Genomic DNA, 17211 nt, shown 5'->3' with positions numbered 1-17211 from the left:
AACAGGACAAAGAAGTCTCTGCCTTTGGAATTGACTTTCAAGGGCAGGAAGCAGAAAAATTCCTAAAACTATAGCAGAAACTGGCGTGACTTTAACAGTGGTTTCAGCCCGAGGTGGGGGCGGGGGAGGTGGAGGATGGTGGGCCAGATAATCCTGGACCTGCGTTCGTCCGGGTGGAGCCTTTTCTTCAGGCCAGCAGACATTGAGCATCCCGCTTTGTGTAGGCCCTGTGCCCGGAGGCGCACGGGTAAATAAGACATGAGTCCTGCTCGTAAGAAGCTTCCTGCCTCTCTGCTCCAGTCTCGTCTGGCCTGCTCTCTGTTCATGCTGACGCCTCCAGCCTGCTCTCCCGGCCCTTTCCCACCCTCCGCGATGAGTTCTCTCTCCCTCCCTTTCTTACCCTTGATGGTCTCCGGACAGGGTCGCAGGAATAAACACTGATTGCCCGCAACAGCCTGGGACGTTTTCTTTTGCAGGTAGACACGTGCCGCCTCCGAATCCTCTGCCTTCAGTGGTGCCTTGGGGATGGGGGCAGCTGCTCTGTCCAGGGAGCCTTCTTGCTCCTCCCACACAGCACTAAGTTGTCATCCCACAGAGTAGGTGCGCCTTGCAGAGGAGGCAAGGCCTTTCTGGAAAGATCTAGGGGTTCTGGGAATTACGTGCCAGATGCAGTTTATTTCCTTGAACTAGCTGTAGACCTTGGCTGTTGTGGCTTCCTTTGCATGAAGTCAGGGGGGTGCTGACTACTGTCCTTGGGGTAAGCTGGGGGAGAGCGCAGTGAAGGTGAACTGGCCACTCTGGGTACCCAGTACCGTTTTCCTTCAGTGTCTAATTTGAGAGTATTTTTTTTTTACAAAATTATGTTAAGTGAAAAATGAAGGTTGGAGGTGTTTCCCATTAGTTAAATAATAAAAAACACATTATTGAATCAAAAAGTCTTTGACCCATAAGACAATTTACATGTAAGAGAAGAACAAAGTCCCATCAGAGGATTGAAGGTCGTTGGTTGCCAAGACTGCTCAGGCTTTAAGCTTGAACACACGGTGAAATGTCTTCTGAAGCAGTGGGCACATGCAGTGTCCACAGGCCTTATTGGGGTTGAGTCCCAACGTCCTCTGGTTCTCAGCAAAGCACATAGTTGAGTTAAAAAGACACGTAGGTTGGTAACTCTGCCTACACAGTTTCCTTCGTCCCGTACTGTCGTCTTCAACTCCCTCCTGCCCGAGTGTGTAAAGGTGAAGAGGGTCCTCTCTCTTCCCTGGAGTGTCTCACACCAGTGGAGACTTGGGGCCACCCCGTCATTTTTCTGCACGTCCCAAATCTAGAAATTTGCCTTGCCTGGGGATATTCATTGGGGATATTTTGCCTTGTAAGGGTTTTATTGTGTTTTTTAAAAAGATCTTCACTCCACTTCCAATATAAGTCCTTCTTAAAAGCTTCCTTTATATGTTATGAACACTTTGGCTTTTTTTTTTTTTAAGATATTTATTTGAGGGGCGCCTGGGTGGCTCAGTCGTTAAGCGTCTGCCTTCGGCTCAGGTCATGATCCCGGGGTCCTGGGATCGAGCCCCGCATCGGGCTCCCTGCTCAGCGGGAAGCCTGCCTTTCCCTCTCCTACTCCCACTAATTCTGTTCTCTCTCTCGCTGTGTCTCTCTCTGTCAAATAAAAAAAAAAAAAGATATTTATTTGAGAGAGAGTGAGAGAGAGCACAAGAGCGGGGTAGGGGCAGAGGGATAAGCCAGACTTCCCGACAAGCAGGGATCCCCATGTGGAGCTCAGTCCTGGGATTCCGGGATCGAGACCTGAGCCACCCAGGCGCCCCAACACTTTAGCTTTTTAAATTCACCTTGTTGGGGTGTCTGGCTGGCTCAGTCAGTGGAGCGTGTGACTGTTGATCTCAGGGTCATGAGTTTGAGCCCCACATTGGGTGTAGAGATTACTTAAAAATAGTATCTAAAAAAAATTAATAAATTCACCTCATCTAGAACAGTATTAAAAACAAAAGTCATCAATTTAAAAAATCCTGGATTTGTAGTTTCTAGTTAATAATGTTTGAATTTTCTCCTTTATCCTGAAAGTTTGTAAACTTTTCTGTTATTTGTTTAACCTAAACAGTTTCCCGTATTGAACACTGATGTTCAAGGAATGAATAGGAGTCAAGAAAAGCAGACCTGGTGGGAAAAAGCCTTGTACTCTCCTCTCTTTCCTGCATCAGAGTGTGAAGGTAAGGAGGCCTATGTTGGGTCATTGGTTCATCCACTCATTCGGATTTCTAATTCATTAAGAGCAATACATTCTTTCACTATGAATAGCAGTCCGAAAAGCACTTACCAAGAGGCTTTTGTGTAGCCAGCATTTGTCAGGCACTGAGGACACAGAGATGAGTGAGAACGGGGGCCCACCCTTAGCCTGATGTGGGGGAAGGCGTGGAGATACACAAAGGCAGGACTGACCTTTGCCAAAACCTGTTCAGGATCGCAGTGAATCGTGAGGGGAGTGGGGGGTGGCGGTGATCAGCTGGGTGGGGGGAACTTCAGGAAGCCGCCCGGGCGGGAAGGGCAGACCCTGTGAAAGGAACAGCTTGCACGGGGGTAAGATGGACTCTGGCAAGTGGGCCCAGCTGGGTTGTCGCTGAGGCCAGGAAGGCCATTGAGAAGATGGCAGATTGGAGGGTGTCAGGTCCGGTGTGTGTTTTAGAAGAGTTCTAGAAGCAGTGGAGAAGGGGTTTAGCAGATGGGGTTCTGGGCCCCCGCCGCAGCTGTCTGGGAGGCCCAGGGCCAAGGCTTGGCCTCAGGACCTGCAGGGGGAGTAAGGGAGAGAGCAGCATGGAGAGGTCTTGTTGAGGATGCTGGCTCCTCGGGAGTGACTCTCCGTGAGGCGTGGGTAGCAGGAGGGGTTTGGGGGGTTCCGGCAGGGGGCAGACAGAACAGTAGCACATTGGGTGAAGGTGATTTGGGTCTGTGAGCCTCCCGGGAGGACATGCCCAGCAGCTGTAAAAACTCTCGAAGTCTGGGGAGGAGTCAGGGCTGCGGAGGGCGCGCCGCCAGCTCCCGGGCTGCCCTGGGCTGTGGCATCGACAGTCTCTGCCGCTGGAGCTGGAAGGGGCACATACGCCGTGGGTTAGTATTCACACGTTCACGGGTCTGGCGTGTCTCCCGGTTCGTCTGTAATGAACGTGGAGCCTCGCCGCTTGCTGCCCACCGAGCCTGGCGCGCTACGGTGCTCGGGTGCTCGGGACGCTGGCGCCCACCTCCCTCCGCAGCCCAGCCTTCCCCACTGGGGGGACGGCGGGGCTGTTTGCTTCTCTCTGCTCTGAGCCCCAACACGCCTTCCCCAGAGCCTGCCTTCCTCTTTCCCAGAGGTTCACTGGGTCAGAAAGAGAGCGTAGAGCGGAGTCTTCGTTTTTAGCATCTTTGTTTATTTAACTGCATTTATTAAAGACCTGTCATTCTACCGTTAGCTAATGTCTGGGTTGCCTTTTATGGTTTACAAAGTGCTCCCAGTCTTTCCTTTTACGTAGGCCGCACCACAGTCTTGTGAGATGTCAGCCTTAGTTTTCAGATGAGGAAGCTCTAAGACTCAGGTTTGACAGTTTGTCCAGAATCCTGCATTAGCCGTCAAGTTCAGGTTTGCATCCAGACTGTCTTCCTGTGGCCGGAAGCTTTGCGCTCTACAGTGGCAATCTGCACTCAGTGCCCAGGGAGGCGCCAGGGTGAGGGGAGCACAAATCTGGCCTTGACGTAGATCCATTCTGTGCACCCGGTGAGTGTCCAGTCACTGATGAGTTAACTGGAATACAGGTAAGGGGGGCCGAGGGCCCCAGAGTAGTGCCACCAGAGGGAGAGAGAGAGAGAGAGAGAGAGAGGGAGGGAGAGGGAGAGAGGGAGAGGGAGGGAGGGGGGAGGGGGAGAGAGGGAAGGAGAGAGGGAGGGAGGGAGGGGGGAGAGGGGGAGGGTGAGAGAGGGAGAGAGGGAGAGGGAGGGGGAAGGGGAGAGAGGGAAGGAGAGAGAGGGAGGGAGGGAGAGAGGGAGGGAGGGGGAGAGGGGGAAGAGAGGGAAGGAGAGAGAGGGGGAGAGGGAGGGAGAGAGGGGGAGGGGGAAAGAGAGAGGGAGAGAGAGAGGGATGTGGCAGCAGGCAGCACCTGGGGTCAGGAAGACCAGTCCCTGTGAGGGTTTAGTCTAGTTTTCTTTTTTTTTTTTTTTTTAAGATTTTATTTATTTGACAGAGAGAGACAGCGAGAGAGGGAACAGAAGCAGGGGGAGTGGGAGAGGGAGAAGCAGGCTTCCCGCTGAGCAGGGAGCCTGATGCGGGGCTTGATCCCAGGACCCTGGGATCATGACCTGAGGCGAAGGCAGATGCTTAACGACTGAGCCACCCAGGCGCCCCAAAGATTTTATTCTTTTTTTTTTTTTTTTTAAGATTTTATTCTTAAGTAATCTCTACACCCAATGTGGGGCTCAAACTCACAACCCCAAGATCAAGAGTTGCATGCATTACCGACTGAGCCAGCCAGGCAGCCCTAGTCTAGTTTTCTATCATTAGTTAGTAAGGAGTCAGTCCCAATCCTTAGCTCTGGGTCCTGGGTTTCTGTACAATCCCGGGTTGGTGCTGTAAGGGATGGTTAGTGCACGGTGCTTTTTTTATTGTGAAGTGGCAAATAGAGAAACTCTCAGTGGGTAGATAATGGTAACCAGGCTTTGGAGTGACCTTCAACTCACAACCGTGCATTAAATCCCTGCAGTTGCCTTGTGATGGTGACGTGAGGAGCCTCACTCTCTCAGCCTGTGGGGGTGGGGACGTGCAGTCTCAGGAGCAGGTTGGCCAGGAAAACGAGTAGCCTCTTGCCTTCTCAGCAGGAGTGACTGGAGCCTCTTGTCTCCACCGCTGAAGCTCCCAGCCTGGCTGGTGGTTAATAACAAGCAGATGCTGCTCCGAGTCAGGGACTGACCTGGAAGCTTTTGGCCTCCCTGGGAAGGAGGGGGGCCGTCCCTTTTTATGGTGAGGCAGGAGATGGAGGCTCGGAGTGAGGCGGCTTGTCCAGGCGCCCTGCAGCGGGGCGGGGGGGGGGGGGGGGGGGGGGGCATCTGGCCTGGAAGCCCCGGCCCTGCACTCTGCCACCTGCCGGCCTTGCTCTGCCTTCATAGACCCGTGCCTGCCTTGTGCCAGGCCCTGGGAACACTCCAGCTGAGCTGATGTCCTGGCACAAGCGGAGGGAGTGAGGACGCGAGCCCTGTGCCAGTGGGGCTCCCTGCAGTGGGAGGTGCCAGGCAGCAGCCCTGGCTGGTGCGGGAGCAGGATGCATTTGCTATGCCCCAGTGTGCCTGGCTAAGGGGAACGGTACGAGAGTGCGGTGGGGACAAGGTCCGCCGGAAGCCAGCAGCCGGAGCGCGAGGGCCTTGCACGCTCCATGCCACGACGGGTCTGTCCTGAGTGGCGGTCTCCAAGCTCACGCACTGGATTCTGAACATTTGGAAGGCTCATTGTAAGTGTGTGGGTGTTATTTTAGTCTTATGGAGAAAGCCCTGCAGGGAAAGTGTATAGATAACAGTTAAGGGCTCGGGAGACAACACGGAGCTGGAGTCCAGGGCCTGTGTTGCCAGCTGGTAGACCTGGGGCAGTGACCAGACCTTCTGTGTCTCCATTGTCTGTATTTGTAAAAAGAGGCTAAAGATAATACTTCCCTGAGGGGGTACTTGTGACAAGTAACATGCATAACACAGGCCTGGTACGTGGTCCTAACCTGGAACACGGGAGCTGTCCACGGGCGGATCACGAAGAACGTGGTCTGCAGTCAGCACTCCCTTTTCCTAATGCCTGTGGTGTCCCGAACTTCTGTACATACAGAATCCCGAAAGCAAGGCAGGAAAGTGCAGTAGTCCGGAGGAGGGCTGGATCCGGCTCCACCCCAGGGTGTGTCCTAGTCCAGGAGATAGTTAACCTCCTGACGGTAGCTAGCTGGCAGGGCGCGCGGGGCCCGAGAGAGCTTGATCAGGCGAGCCGAGGCAAGGATGGCCGCCCCACGGGGGTGAGCAAGCCGGGGACTTGGTTAGTAGCCAGCGTGCCGGCGCTGTTCTTGAGGCTGCCCGCACGTCGTCTCTTTAAACTTGCACGGGGACCCCATGAGGGCAGATGGTGACCCTGTTTTAGAGATGAGGGAGCTGGGGCTCAAAGAGGGTCGGTCATCTGCCGAGTTACATCACAGATGAGTGTCAACCAGGGATCCACTCATGTCTGTGTAGTCCCAGAGCCCGGGTTATTTTCATGAACCTGAGCTGGTAACTTCGAGGTCCTGAGGCAGGCAGAGAGGGCTAAAGATCATGGAGAACATGATGTGGCCAGCACCTGATGGTAGGAGGGCACAGCGGTCCCTGAGCGTCGGGCCTGTCCTCCTCGGTGTCACGCCTGGGTAGCATGTCATCTCATTGGACACCTCGTGGTAACTGGACCACAGGCAACAGGAAGCAGATGCTCAGTTGGGGCATTACAGGACTTGCACACAGTGATTCAAAGCCAGGGTCCACGTCGGGCCTACCGGCTGTCTCTCCTCTCACCGCTGTGTCTGCAGCTGCGTGGGGGGCTGGTCTGGGTTAAGACTGGGGGGGGGTCAGCCGTGGCTGCGCATCAGAACACCCGGGAGCTTTTCAGACCAGTTCAGTCAGGATCTCAGCTGGGCGCCTGGGCTCGCAGACTTGGCTTCAGTGAAGCTCCCAGGGCTGAGCACCTTTGCACTAAATGATTTATTTGATTCCTTCTAATTCCAGCTTCCAGTTCCATCCCCTTCTGCGGGCCACTACTCAAACCACTAGCCTCCTTTCTCTTCCCTGTTCTGCAGATACAGGAAAGATGTACTTTAGTGCGGTGTTGGCTTGGGAGGGGACAAATGAGGTGGTTACCCTGTTTTGTCTTCCCCACGGCACTTCCCGTCTGCAGTCCCTCTGTTTAGTTGTTAGATGAACACACGGTGCATCGTCCGTCTCCCTCCGTACGCTCTTGGGAGCTTGGCCTGTGTTCGAGGGCTTACCCCACTACAGGTGTGACTGTGTGTTTGTTGAATGAATGTCTCGTGCTGGGATCACAGGCATGTCTGGGTTATGCCAGCCTATTTTTTAAAAACTCGATAAACAGTGTATTAGAATTTTTGAATGGCATAGCATTTTGCTCGTGCGTACTGGCTCGGCTGGTGCTGCCCATGTCTGCTTTTGTGAGTACTTAAAGTCTCCAGAGGGTTGGTACACCTGACTGATCTGACTTCAGCAAAAAAGGAAACAAAAATGTCTGTTTCATAACCGTGTCTTAATGAAATTTCCCCCCCTTTCCCTCTTTTCCCTTCTCCATTCAAAATGATTAAGAATGTTATACAAATGCCAAGGGAGAGAATGGTATAGAAGAGTGTCCAGATGGTAAAGACATACCCAGTAACGAAGAGCGTCTGTTAGATTTTAATAGGGTAAGTGGACTGTCCTCCTCCTTACTAACTTACTAACGGCCACACCCCCTTGCCACTCAGTCTGGAGCCTGGGAGCCCTGGGAGCTCCCCCCACCCGCCTTCCCAGGTCAACCAGCTCCATGGCCCTCAGCCCCCGCCTGCATCGCCTCCCACCCCATCCACTGACTACCAAGGCTTCCCCCCCCCCCCCCCCCCCCCCGCCCCCCCCCCCCCCCGTCCTTCCCAGTGCTGCCACAGGGAGTCTCTGCATACCAGTTGGACCTTGTCACTCCCTTAGAAGCCCTTGGGTGGGCACCACCAGGGAGCCCTTCGGGTGCGCTCTGCGGATGGACCCCTCCGTCCTGTGCCCTCACCACGCCCAGTGTGGCACTCTGGTCTCAGCCTTGGCCCCAGGCTGCTTTCGGTTTCTGTTACCACCGCCTCCCCACCAGGCCATTGAGCTCCTGTTAGGCAGGCAGGCGGCTGAATCGAAGGAAACGTGTCTCTCTTCTCTGTGTCAGCTCAGGTCCTGTGAGGACTTTTCCCCCAAAGCACCCTAGGGTGTTGGCACCCACGGTCCTGTCTTCCCTACCCCGGTGAATGGTACCCTGCAGCGTACCCCGCTGCCGCAGCCACGCCTGGGAGCCGCTCTCTGGCCCCTGGCCGCCCCGCCTGTCAGCCGTCGCCCTCCTCCCTCCTCCCGTCTCCCGCACCTTGTCCAGGCTGAGCACCCGCTCGCCAGTCCTCACAACCCCTGACGGGCGCCGTCACTGTGCCATCCTGCACAGACTCGGGACCTCCTGTCTGAGGCCGTGCAGCCACGGCGCAAAGTGCAGACCTGAGCCGTGAGCCTCAGCTGGGACTCGGCGACTCCCGCTCTTCACCATAGTGGCCTTCCGTCACTGCGCCTTGCCCAGGAAGGCCCTGTGGGCTCTGCCGTCACGTGCCTCCGGCCCCACATCCTCTCTTCTCCCCTCCGTCCTTGTGGCTGTCTTCTGCTTCTGCCTCGGGGTCCCAACCAGGGATGGTGCTGCCATTTGGAAATGGGGGGTGTTGGTACTATGACTGGGGGGTGCTGGGTACTCTGAGGATGGGGGTGTTCCTTGTTTCTGTGATGGGGGTGTTGCAGGTTCCTGTGACTAGGGGGGCGGGGGTGCTGCTCGTTACTGTGACTGGGGGGTGCTGGTTACTGTTGGGTGGGGGTTTTGCTAGTTACTGTGACTGGGGGCGTGCTGGTTACTCTGGGGGTGGGGACATTGCTCCTTATTGTGACTCGGGGAGGTGGGGGGATGTCGCTGGTTACTATAATTGGCCAGTGGGGGTGGCATGTTTCTGGTCACTGTGAGGGAAGGGGGCTTTGCTAATCACTTCAGGGGTAGGGGGAGCATTACTAGTTGCTATGGAGGGGGGAGAGTGGTGTTGCTAATTACTCTGACTGGGTTTGGGGAGCATTGGTAGTTACTGTGACTAGGGAGGGGCTGCCATTTGCATTCAGTGTCCTGGGGGACAGAGATGCTGACCATCTGGTGTGTGGGGGACAATCCCACACAGTGAAGAGTTTTTAGAACTCCAGTTCTGAAGCCCGGCCCCCCGGCCCCCAGGCAAGCTCTTGGCTGTACTTTGCACAAGGCTTGCTTCTCAGCCTTCAGGTGAGGACGCTTCTCAGAACTCCCTTCCCTGTCACAGCTGTCTGGCGTGTGTGTGTCCTGTCTGCGCCACATCACCTGGTTTACACCGCAGCGTGCAGTTGTGTTGGTTGGTCGGCTTGCTGTGGGCTCTCCTGGAAGGCGAGCCCGGGGAGGACACGGCCGTGCCGACCTCCCTGGGGTTCCCGGTGCTCAGCCCAGCCCCCAGCTGTGGCCAGGCCTTAGACATTGGTTTTGTGCAGCCTTCACACGTGGAACGTTTTGTCCCAGGGACTGAACATACAGAATTAGGATTTGGGACCCTTTATGGATCACGGAGGAGAGGTGGTTGGGTTTGCTTTGAAGCAGTGCAACTCTGAATTCATATTCTTTAGCTCTGCCAAGAAAGCCAGCGATTTGCCGTGTGACCTCTGTATATCAAGAGTGTTTCATGTAGCCCTTTTGGAAAAAAGTCTGGCTTTTGATCTGTTGAAAACTGTTCCTTTAATCCCAGGTGTCTTCTGTTTATGAAGCAAGGTGTGCCGGAGAGAGAGATGCCGGAGCAGAATCCAGTGGCTTCCGCAGAAAGATCTACTCCAGCGCCGGCTCCGGCTCGGAGGGCTCTGGCTCGGAGGGCGGAGGCGAGTGGGCGGACCCTGGCGAAGAAGAGCTCTTTTCTCGAACTCATCTCTAATCCTGCAGAGTAGTACAGATTATTTTTTGAGAGTGATATGTGATGGCAAATTACCCTTTTGTGAGGCCTGTTAATCTAAAGCAACAACTTAGGTTTCTTCTTCAATTAACTGATTCAGATCAGCAATTATCTTTCTCTTCTTGCTTATTTTAGAGTTGAGGACAGCTATCCTGTTGAAGATTTTTTGTTTTCCAAGCTGTTGAATTCTTGGCTATTTGAAATAGACTAGATTGTGTTGTCCAATCAAGAATGGGTGTGCATGTGCTTGTCTAGAAGCATCCCTGCTTTCCGCATCTTGACTGCAGTTGCTGTCTGTCCTTCCAGCTGCAGCCCGGTCTCTGTCACCTTAGCTCCGCGGTGTCCGCAACCACTTCTGCTCTCCAGAGACTTGAGCTTTGGAACCTTTAGGCTTTGTTCTCTCAGAACTGGGATATAAATACCTACCCCTGCAATGGATCGGGGCCTTTCTCAAGGCAAGAGGGAAGCATGGGTGACTCATCCACGGTCTTCATTCAGTCAGATCTCATGTACATTTGACGTAGGAACCACAAGGGTGTGCTTTTAGAGACTTAAAAAATACTGTGTTTTCTCTCTTAGGATTCTCCCCCCCTCGAGTATCATGGAAGACACTGTGGTTTGTGATTTTCTTGCTAACTGGAGGAGCCAAGGCTTTTGGGGTGTGGGCTAGCAGAGGAGGCCGAGTGGGGCAAGAGCGTACCCCCAGCCTGTTCTTACGTTGCGGTTACTTTTACGCCAAAACACCCCTTCAGGGTTACTCGTGGTGAGGGTCTTAGTTGCGAATTATGATTTTCTGGTGACCTCCATTGAATCGAAGCCTCCAGAACTCAAAATTATAAATGTTTGACATGCAGTAAAGGCCACCTCGTCACCCCGAAGCAGCCCTGGCTGCAACAGCTAGCTGCTGTCATGGCCATGATTCGGTCGAGCTTAGATCGCATTTTGTGTTGGAGAGAATGTTCTGGGCAAGTTCTGTGTGGTGGGCTGGGGGCGGGCAGAGACGTCCTTTCTCCCAGACCTTTGTGATGGCTTCAGGGGACTCGCTTCCCGCTTCCTGTGGGGGCCCAGCCGTCAGTCTGTCTCCTACAAGTCCTGTCCGCTCAGGATGGCCGCCGCCTCGGGTTTTCACGCCAGCGGGCAGCAGGTGGAGCTGCGAGGAGCGGTGTTTGTGAAACCAAATTGTTGTCCTATTTTTAAAAACAAACAAAAAAACAAAACCTAATGTGTAAAATCAGTTTAGCGTGTCTGTAACACCAGGAACGGCAGAGAAGTCTGACGTGGACGAGACAGCTTCACCACGAATCGTGGCAGGTAGTACATACCATGTCCAGTTCACTAGCTGGAGGCTGGAGCGGCTGAGAAAGCCTGGTTTGCTTCGAGCCCCAGGTGTGGTTGCCTGTCTCGTAACTGAGAACACAGACAACTCCAGGGCTGGGGCTTCACCCCGGGTCGTGTGTGTCCTCCCTGGGAGAAACCTGGTGGGCGGTCGGCTTGGATCTCACCACATGTCAGGGTTTGTTCTTACACAGCACATCTTAAGACACTTTAAAGTGTGTGTGTGTGTGCGTGTGCGTGTGCGGGTGTATGTGTGTGCAAGGTTTATGTTGCTGTTATTTATTTACAGACTTTATAAGGTTTTATGTATTTTTCTTTCTTCCGGAGCTTCCTAAAAAGTGATTAGCATCTGCACTGAAATATAATTTAACAGCAAAGGCAAAAAAGAATTGGAAGTTGTAAATTCCTAAAATCACTACAGTGACGATCCTTCTAGAAATCGTTGCTTATGTAGCAGAGACCAAATAAATATATTTCAGACACAACCTTTAGCTCAGTTGATTTTGGACAGCTGCTTTTTATCAAGACAGGGCTCCAGGTGGCAGAGGCACCGACTTCCTCCCGCACTGGCAGGAAGACGGTGCACCTTCCACGGGGGAAAGGGGATGGATTATAAATGGGCAAGGGGATTAACAGATTATGTATTTATTTGTTTTCATAGCTAAGTGGCTGAAGCCCGGAGGCTTTCAGCAACAGAGTTGAAAGTGTGGTTTTTAGTTTTGTGAATGGATGATCACAAAGAAAAAGCATTTTTTAAAAAGTTGGCAAAACGCTGAAACGCCCTGTGGTATGAAGCGCATTGCGTATCCGTAGCACTGAAGTATCCGTTTTCCATTCCTGGGCTGAGATTTTTTTCCCCGTGGTTGTATTGTTCTGATTTCACGTACACCAGAGTAACTGATTTTTTGTTTTCTTGTGGAGTTAACACCAAATAAAAATTTCGAAAAACAGTTGGTTGTCTTTGTTTATCATAGCAAAGAATCTTTTGTCACGAGCCCCAGCCTTGTCTTAACGACCTGCGTCAGGAGAAGATAGAAAGTGCCCAGGTCACATCATTCCAGATGAAGGGGATTTAGCTCTTACAGGCATCGCTCAAGATGCTGGCATTCTGCTTTGCTGGAAAAGGAGGGGGGGGTCCTGCTGATAAACGAGTCGCTCCCCCCGCCAACCCCAGCTCCTACCTGAATCCTGCAAAGAACACAGCGTTTTTGTCCGTAGGTATAGACAAAACTTCCATCTTTTTGTTATGGAAAAAAAAATTTATTAGCAGGATCAGTGTTCATTGTAGAAAAAGAAATCAGTGTGTTTTTAAAATATAAGGGAAAACTGGGGCGCCTGGGTGGCTCAGTCGTTGAGCGTCTGCCTTCGGCTCAGGTCGTGATCCCAGGGTCCTGGGATCGAGCCCTGCGTTGGGCTCCCTGCTCAGCGGGAAGCCTGCTTCTCCCTCTCCCACTCCCCCTGCTTGTGTTCCCTCTCTCTCTCTCTCTCTCTGTCAAATACATAAAATCTTAAAAAAAAAAAAAAAAAATGTATATATATATATAAGGGAAAACTCCTCTGCGCTGCCGCGGCCGCCGGAGCTGGTGGCTGCTCCCGTTCGTGCCCAGCGCCTTCTAGACGTCTAGCTGAGCGTCTGTAGGCCTAGAGCGCGCGCTGTGGCCGGGCCGTGCTCTCCCTGCTCTTCGGGACCTCAGAACACGGCCTCCCGCGGACGTCTCCTCGGGACTGTAGGCGTACCTCAGTGTTTTGTTTGTTTTGCCTTTGTTGGAAGTCGGACTTCCTTTCTCTCCCCATCTGTAAGCTGATCCTCAGCTTGGGTTATGTCAGGCAACTACTTTCTCCAGTTAGCATTTGTCTTTCATCTGGGGCCGAGGACAAGTGGATTCTATACAGAAGCATTTCAGTGTTGTTTTTATCCTTTTTTTTTTTTTTTTAATGGTTTCTGGGATGTGTGTGCATGTTTTTAAATGCTTTCTTCACCTTGAAAGAGTATAAAGATACACTTCTGTGTTTTTCTAGAACCCATATACTTCATGTAGAGTAGATTTTTTTTTTATTTTAAGTAAGCTTTTTGCCCAGTGTGGGGCTCGAACTCACGGCCCTGAGATCAAGAGTCACATGCTCCTCCGACTGAGCCAGCCAGGCGCCCCTGTCGAGTTGGTCTTTGAAGCACGTAAATTATACACAAGGAGTGAGGCTTAAGGATTCAGCCTCCCTTTTTCCCGGCTAGTTGGCCAGCTGCCCCAACTTGGTGTGTGATCACGGCTGACTGCCTGCGTGTGGCCCGAGTCTTCCTGGGCACAGCAGCAGTGCCCAGTTGGACGGGGAGCTCCCCTCCCGGAACTGCCTGAGGCAGGACTGGAGGGTGTTCGTGCAAGGTGGCCCCTTGTTCGGGTTCGATAGGTCGTCCATGGGAGGTGTGCCTTGGGGCCACCTTTGACTGTGGTCAGCCTACTTGCTTCGCCGGGGCCCACACTAGACCGTTGCTCTGTGCACACGGTCACCTGGAGATTCGGCTCTGTCCACAGGAATTGTGACATCACAGCTAAGTGCTTCTCAGCCAAAGGGGTGTAAAGCCCTCTGTTTTTTAAAAAAAGATTTTATTTTGGGGAGGGGCTAAGGCAGAGGGACAGAATCTCCAGCAGACTCCCCTCTGAGCGCCGAGCCCGACGTGGGGCTCCATGTCACACCCTGAGATTGTGACCTGAGCCGAAATCAAGAGTCAGATGCGCAGCCCGCTGAGCCGCCCAGGCGCCCCTCAAGCCCTGTCTGTGAGCCGCTGCTCTGGTGGCTGTGTGTGCCCGGGGCCCGCACCTGCTCCGCCGTCCAGGAACGGGAAGGGGTGCCCAGCCCCGGGTTTCTCTTGAGAGCAGCTGGCGGCTGGGTGGCATCACCGGCTGCACTTGCGAGCACAGAGGCCGGGAAAGGCGCTCCCTCTTGAGAGCCCGCCACTAGCCTTGCGTCACCGGTGTGGGGAAAGAGGATCGCCGGGGACAGTTGCCTCACTGGACTGAACTAGCAGTGACTGGCAGTGACCTCACCACCTAACACGTGGATGGTGTCCGCCAGTCTGCTAGTAACAAGAACAGCGGGCATCCTTCCAGGCATCAGGTCGTGTTAACGGACAGCCCCGTGAAGTAGGTGCATTTGCCCATTTTACAGGTGAGAAGACTGAGGCACTTCCCTGCGGTCTTGCACCTGCTTCGAATTGGGGTCAAGATTTGAAGTCCGTGTAAGCGGAGATCGTAACAGGACCTCCTGTAGGGTAGGTTTGTAAAGATAAAATAGCACAGCCAGAACACAGAGTCGGGGAGACGTGGTCCCGTCCTGGGGGTGTCCCGGGGGTGCGGCCAGGAAAGAAGCAAAGCCGGAAGTGCAAAGGAGAAGCTGCTGCACCCCAGTCGGTAACTCTCAGAAGAAAATCACGTCCGCAGGCTGCCCCTTCCTTCCCTCGTCTCCCCCCGCACGGTGGGGGATGGCAAAGGGGGGGGGTAGCAGAGCCTCAGGGTCAGGCCCTGCGGAGGCCAGTGCGGCTGCCCTGTCCTGCTCTCTCCCTGACAGGAGGTCACACTGTCCCCCTTCAGACAGGAAACCAGCTGCCCTGGGCGGCTCCAGCTCCGGGTGGTGTCTGGGCCAGGGGGCAGTGGCTGGGGCCACGGCACAACCGGGTGTCCCCTCAGAGCCGCGTCTGGAGTAAGGGGGCAGGCACGTGGCCTGCTGCAGCTCAGGCAGACGCTGGGCCTGCCACTTGGTGTCACAGTCCAGGGGACCTCTCGGGGCCTGTCTGGGGAGGTGGGAGAGGCCCCTCCTTTTGGCCTGCCACCCAGCACGCCCTGGCCTCCCCTGCACCCAGCCTGCAGTCACAGATGGGGACGACCGCCCTCAGCTTCCAGGTCCTCGGCCGTCCCCCAGCCCTGTGACCCTGGGTGTGCATTTCAGGCAAGGCTGGTGACAGGCAGGTCAGGCTTCCTCCTCACCAGCCCGAGGACAAGCTCCAGAGCGCGCCTCGCCCTCCCCTCTGGCTTCTCTCCCCCCCCACATGCTTCTCTCTGTCCCCACACGCCCCTGCGTCCTGAGCCAGTCCTGGAGGCCAGGTCCGGCCCCCGAGGGGCTCTTGCTCTGACCCTGCTGCTCCCTCAGCCAGAGTACATTGACCGCGCGCCCACCATCCAGGGTCCTTCCCAGCCATCCGGGCTCGTCCGTTGCCCCAGCTTGTGCCGAAGGCCCCAGGCCGAGTCCGCTACTGGCGCCTCGCTCTCGGGTCTGGGGCCCACCTTCCCACCACTGTGGCTTCTACTCTGTCCTTCGGGCCCCCGGGCAGAGCCCCCGCAGGAACTCAGGCCGCTGTGGGCCTGACCTGCTGGGAGAGGTTGTTGGCCCAGCCGGGGGGCGGCTTCAGGCACATTCTCCCTTTGCTGAAGAGGAAGCAGCATCGAAGGAGCCCCAGCCTGAGTGCCCTAAACCCCAGGCTCGAGCGACCTCAGGGCTCCCAGGGGTCACTGAGGACCTTGAGCAAGTCCTGCCCCCTTCTGGGCTTGACTCTGGCCCTTCTCACAGACCTGGGGCCCCAATTCCTGCTCGTCACAGATGTCAAACATGCTCACGGCCGCCTCCCACAAACCGCAAGCTGCAAGCCAGCGATAACGGACAGCCCAGCCCCGTGGCTCCCCAGCTAGGCCGCCTCACTCCAGCCCAGTGATCACAGACCTGGGAACTGCTCAGAGACATTAGGGACCCCCAGCTGACAGAACTCAGCGGTGGCAGACCTGGCCCTGAGCCCCGCGCTGCCCTGTGCTCATGCTGCCCCCTCCCCCACACCACCTGTCTCGATGACCACCCTTGGGAGCTTGCATTTGCCTGGCAGCTCCCCCACCACATAAGGCCCTAGCCAGGGTGCTGGGTGAGCTTCTTTCCATGCAGTTGGGGGGCCCTGGGCTCCCCATCCCCGCCTCTTTCACCCCCTACCTGCGCTTCCCCTTCCTGAGTGGGGGAGGAAGTGAGAGACCTGGACCTCTGGGTGACTTCCTCATGCTGAACCTGGGCCCCCCACTCGCACATGCTTCCCCCAGACTTAATGCCATCACGCGTGACGCTGTTACCTGGACGAGGCTGACAAGCAGTGGAGCCTCATTGCCTACTGATCTGTGCCTTGAGCTTACTGAGTCCTCACAGTGGAAATGGCGACTGCAGGTTGGGGTCTTTTTGGGGCTGGGGTGTCTTGTTCATGTTGGCATGAAGCTGCTAATTAGGAGGAAAGGAGGTCTCTGGGCCTTGGTCATAAGCGGGGTTTAGAAACATTCATTCATTCAACAGATATGTATCAAGATCCTACTATGTGCTAGGCCCTAACCCTGATGCTGGTAATAAATTACTGTTTTTCTAAATCAGTAAACCTCCCGCAGCCCTGGTTCTCTGGGAAGAAAGCTCTCACCACATCCTCTTCCATCTCTCCAGCCCACCTGAGCCACGGCCATTCTTGAGGGGTCTGAAGGGAGGCGTGAGGATGCCTCCAAGTCCAGGCAGCTCTTTACATCTGGAGACTCTTCCTTATCTTAACCCCCAAGTTTCCCTGCCTGGCGGCCGCTCAACTCCAACCAACTCACACACCACAGGAAGACCACACGCTGGGGGGGGGGGGGGCGCGCAGGGTGAAGTGGGTGAGGCCCTGCTCTGCCCTGACCAGCTGGGCAGCCTTTCCAAGGTCAAGGGCATCTCTGGGCAGGGCACGGGGAGGAGGGAGGCGCGACCATCGATTCCACACACTCAGGGGGCGTGGCCCTTCCCGCAGGACGAATAACACATTTCATCCCATCCCCGTCTCCACCCATCACTGCGGATGGGCTGCTGACGACAACGTGGTTTCCTCCGTGGCAGCGTCTGGCTTTCCGGCCTGGCTACAGATCCCAGAAAGCTGGGCAAGCCGCTGCCTGGGCACGGCCTCCCTGGGCCTGGAAAACAGGATGGAGTGTGCAGTGGGGAGCCTCCACTTACCAGCCGATGGAGGGAGGCCACGTGGCGCAGCTGGAGGAGCCCAGGGCTGGGTCCAGACTGCCTGGCTCTTCCGCCACGTGGCCGCCTGCAAGCCATTCACCCTCTTGAGCCTCAGTTTCCC

At 55.0% G+C, this 17211-nt stretch overlaps 1 protein-coding gene across 1 annotated transcript in view; it reads left to right on the top strand.

Annotated features, from left to right (window-relative positions):
- KIAA0232 (KIAA0232 ortholog) overlaps positions 1–12047 on the top strand; it is a 60569-nt gene extending 48522 nt beyond the window's left edge. The window contains 3 exon segments of the mRNA XM_032395465.1: positions 2117–2225; positions 7351–7448; positions 9567–12047. Coding sequence (XP_032251356.1) covers positions 2117–2225; positions 7351–7448; positions 9567–9746 — 387 coding nt within the window. The 3' untranslated portion in view covers positions 9747–12047.
- The last annotated feature ends 5164 nt before the right edge of the window (positions 12048–17211 follow it).

Source organism: Phoca vitulina, unplaced genomic scaffold (assembly GCF_004348235.1).
Source record: "Phoca vitulina isolate PV1807 unplaced genomic scaffold, GSC_HSeal_1.0 scaffold85, whole genome shotgun sequence".
NCBI classification, from domain to species: Eukaryota; Metazoa; Chordata; class Mammalia; order Carnivora; family Phocidae; genus Phoca; species Phoca vitulina.
This window is presented reverse-complemented; position numbering and strand designations above follow the sequence as displayed.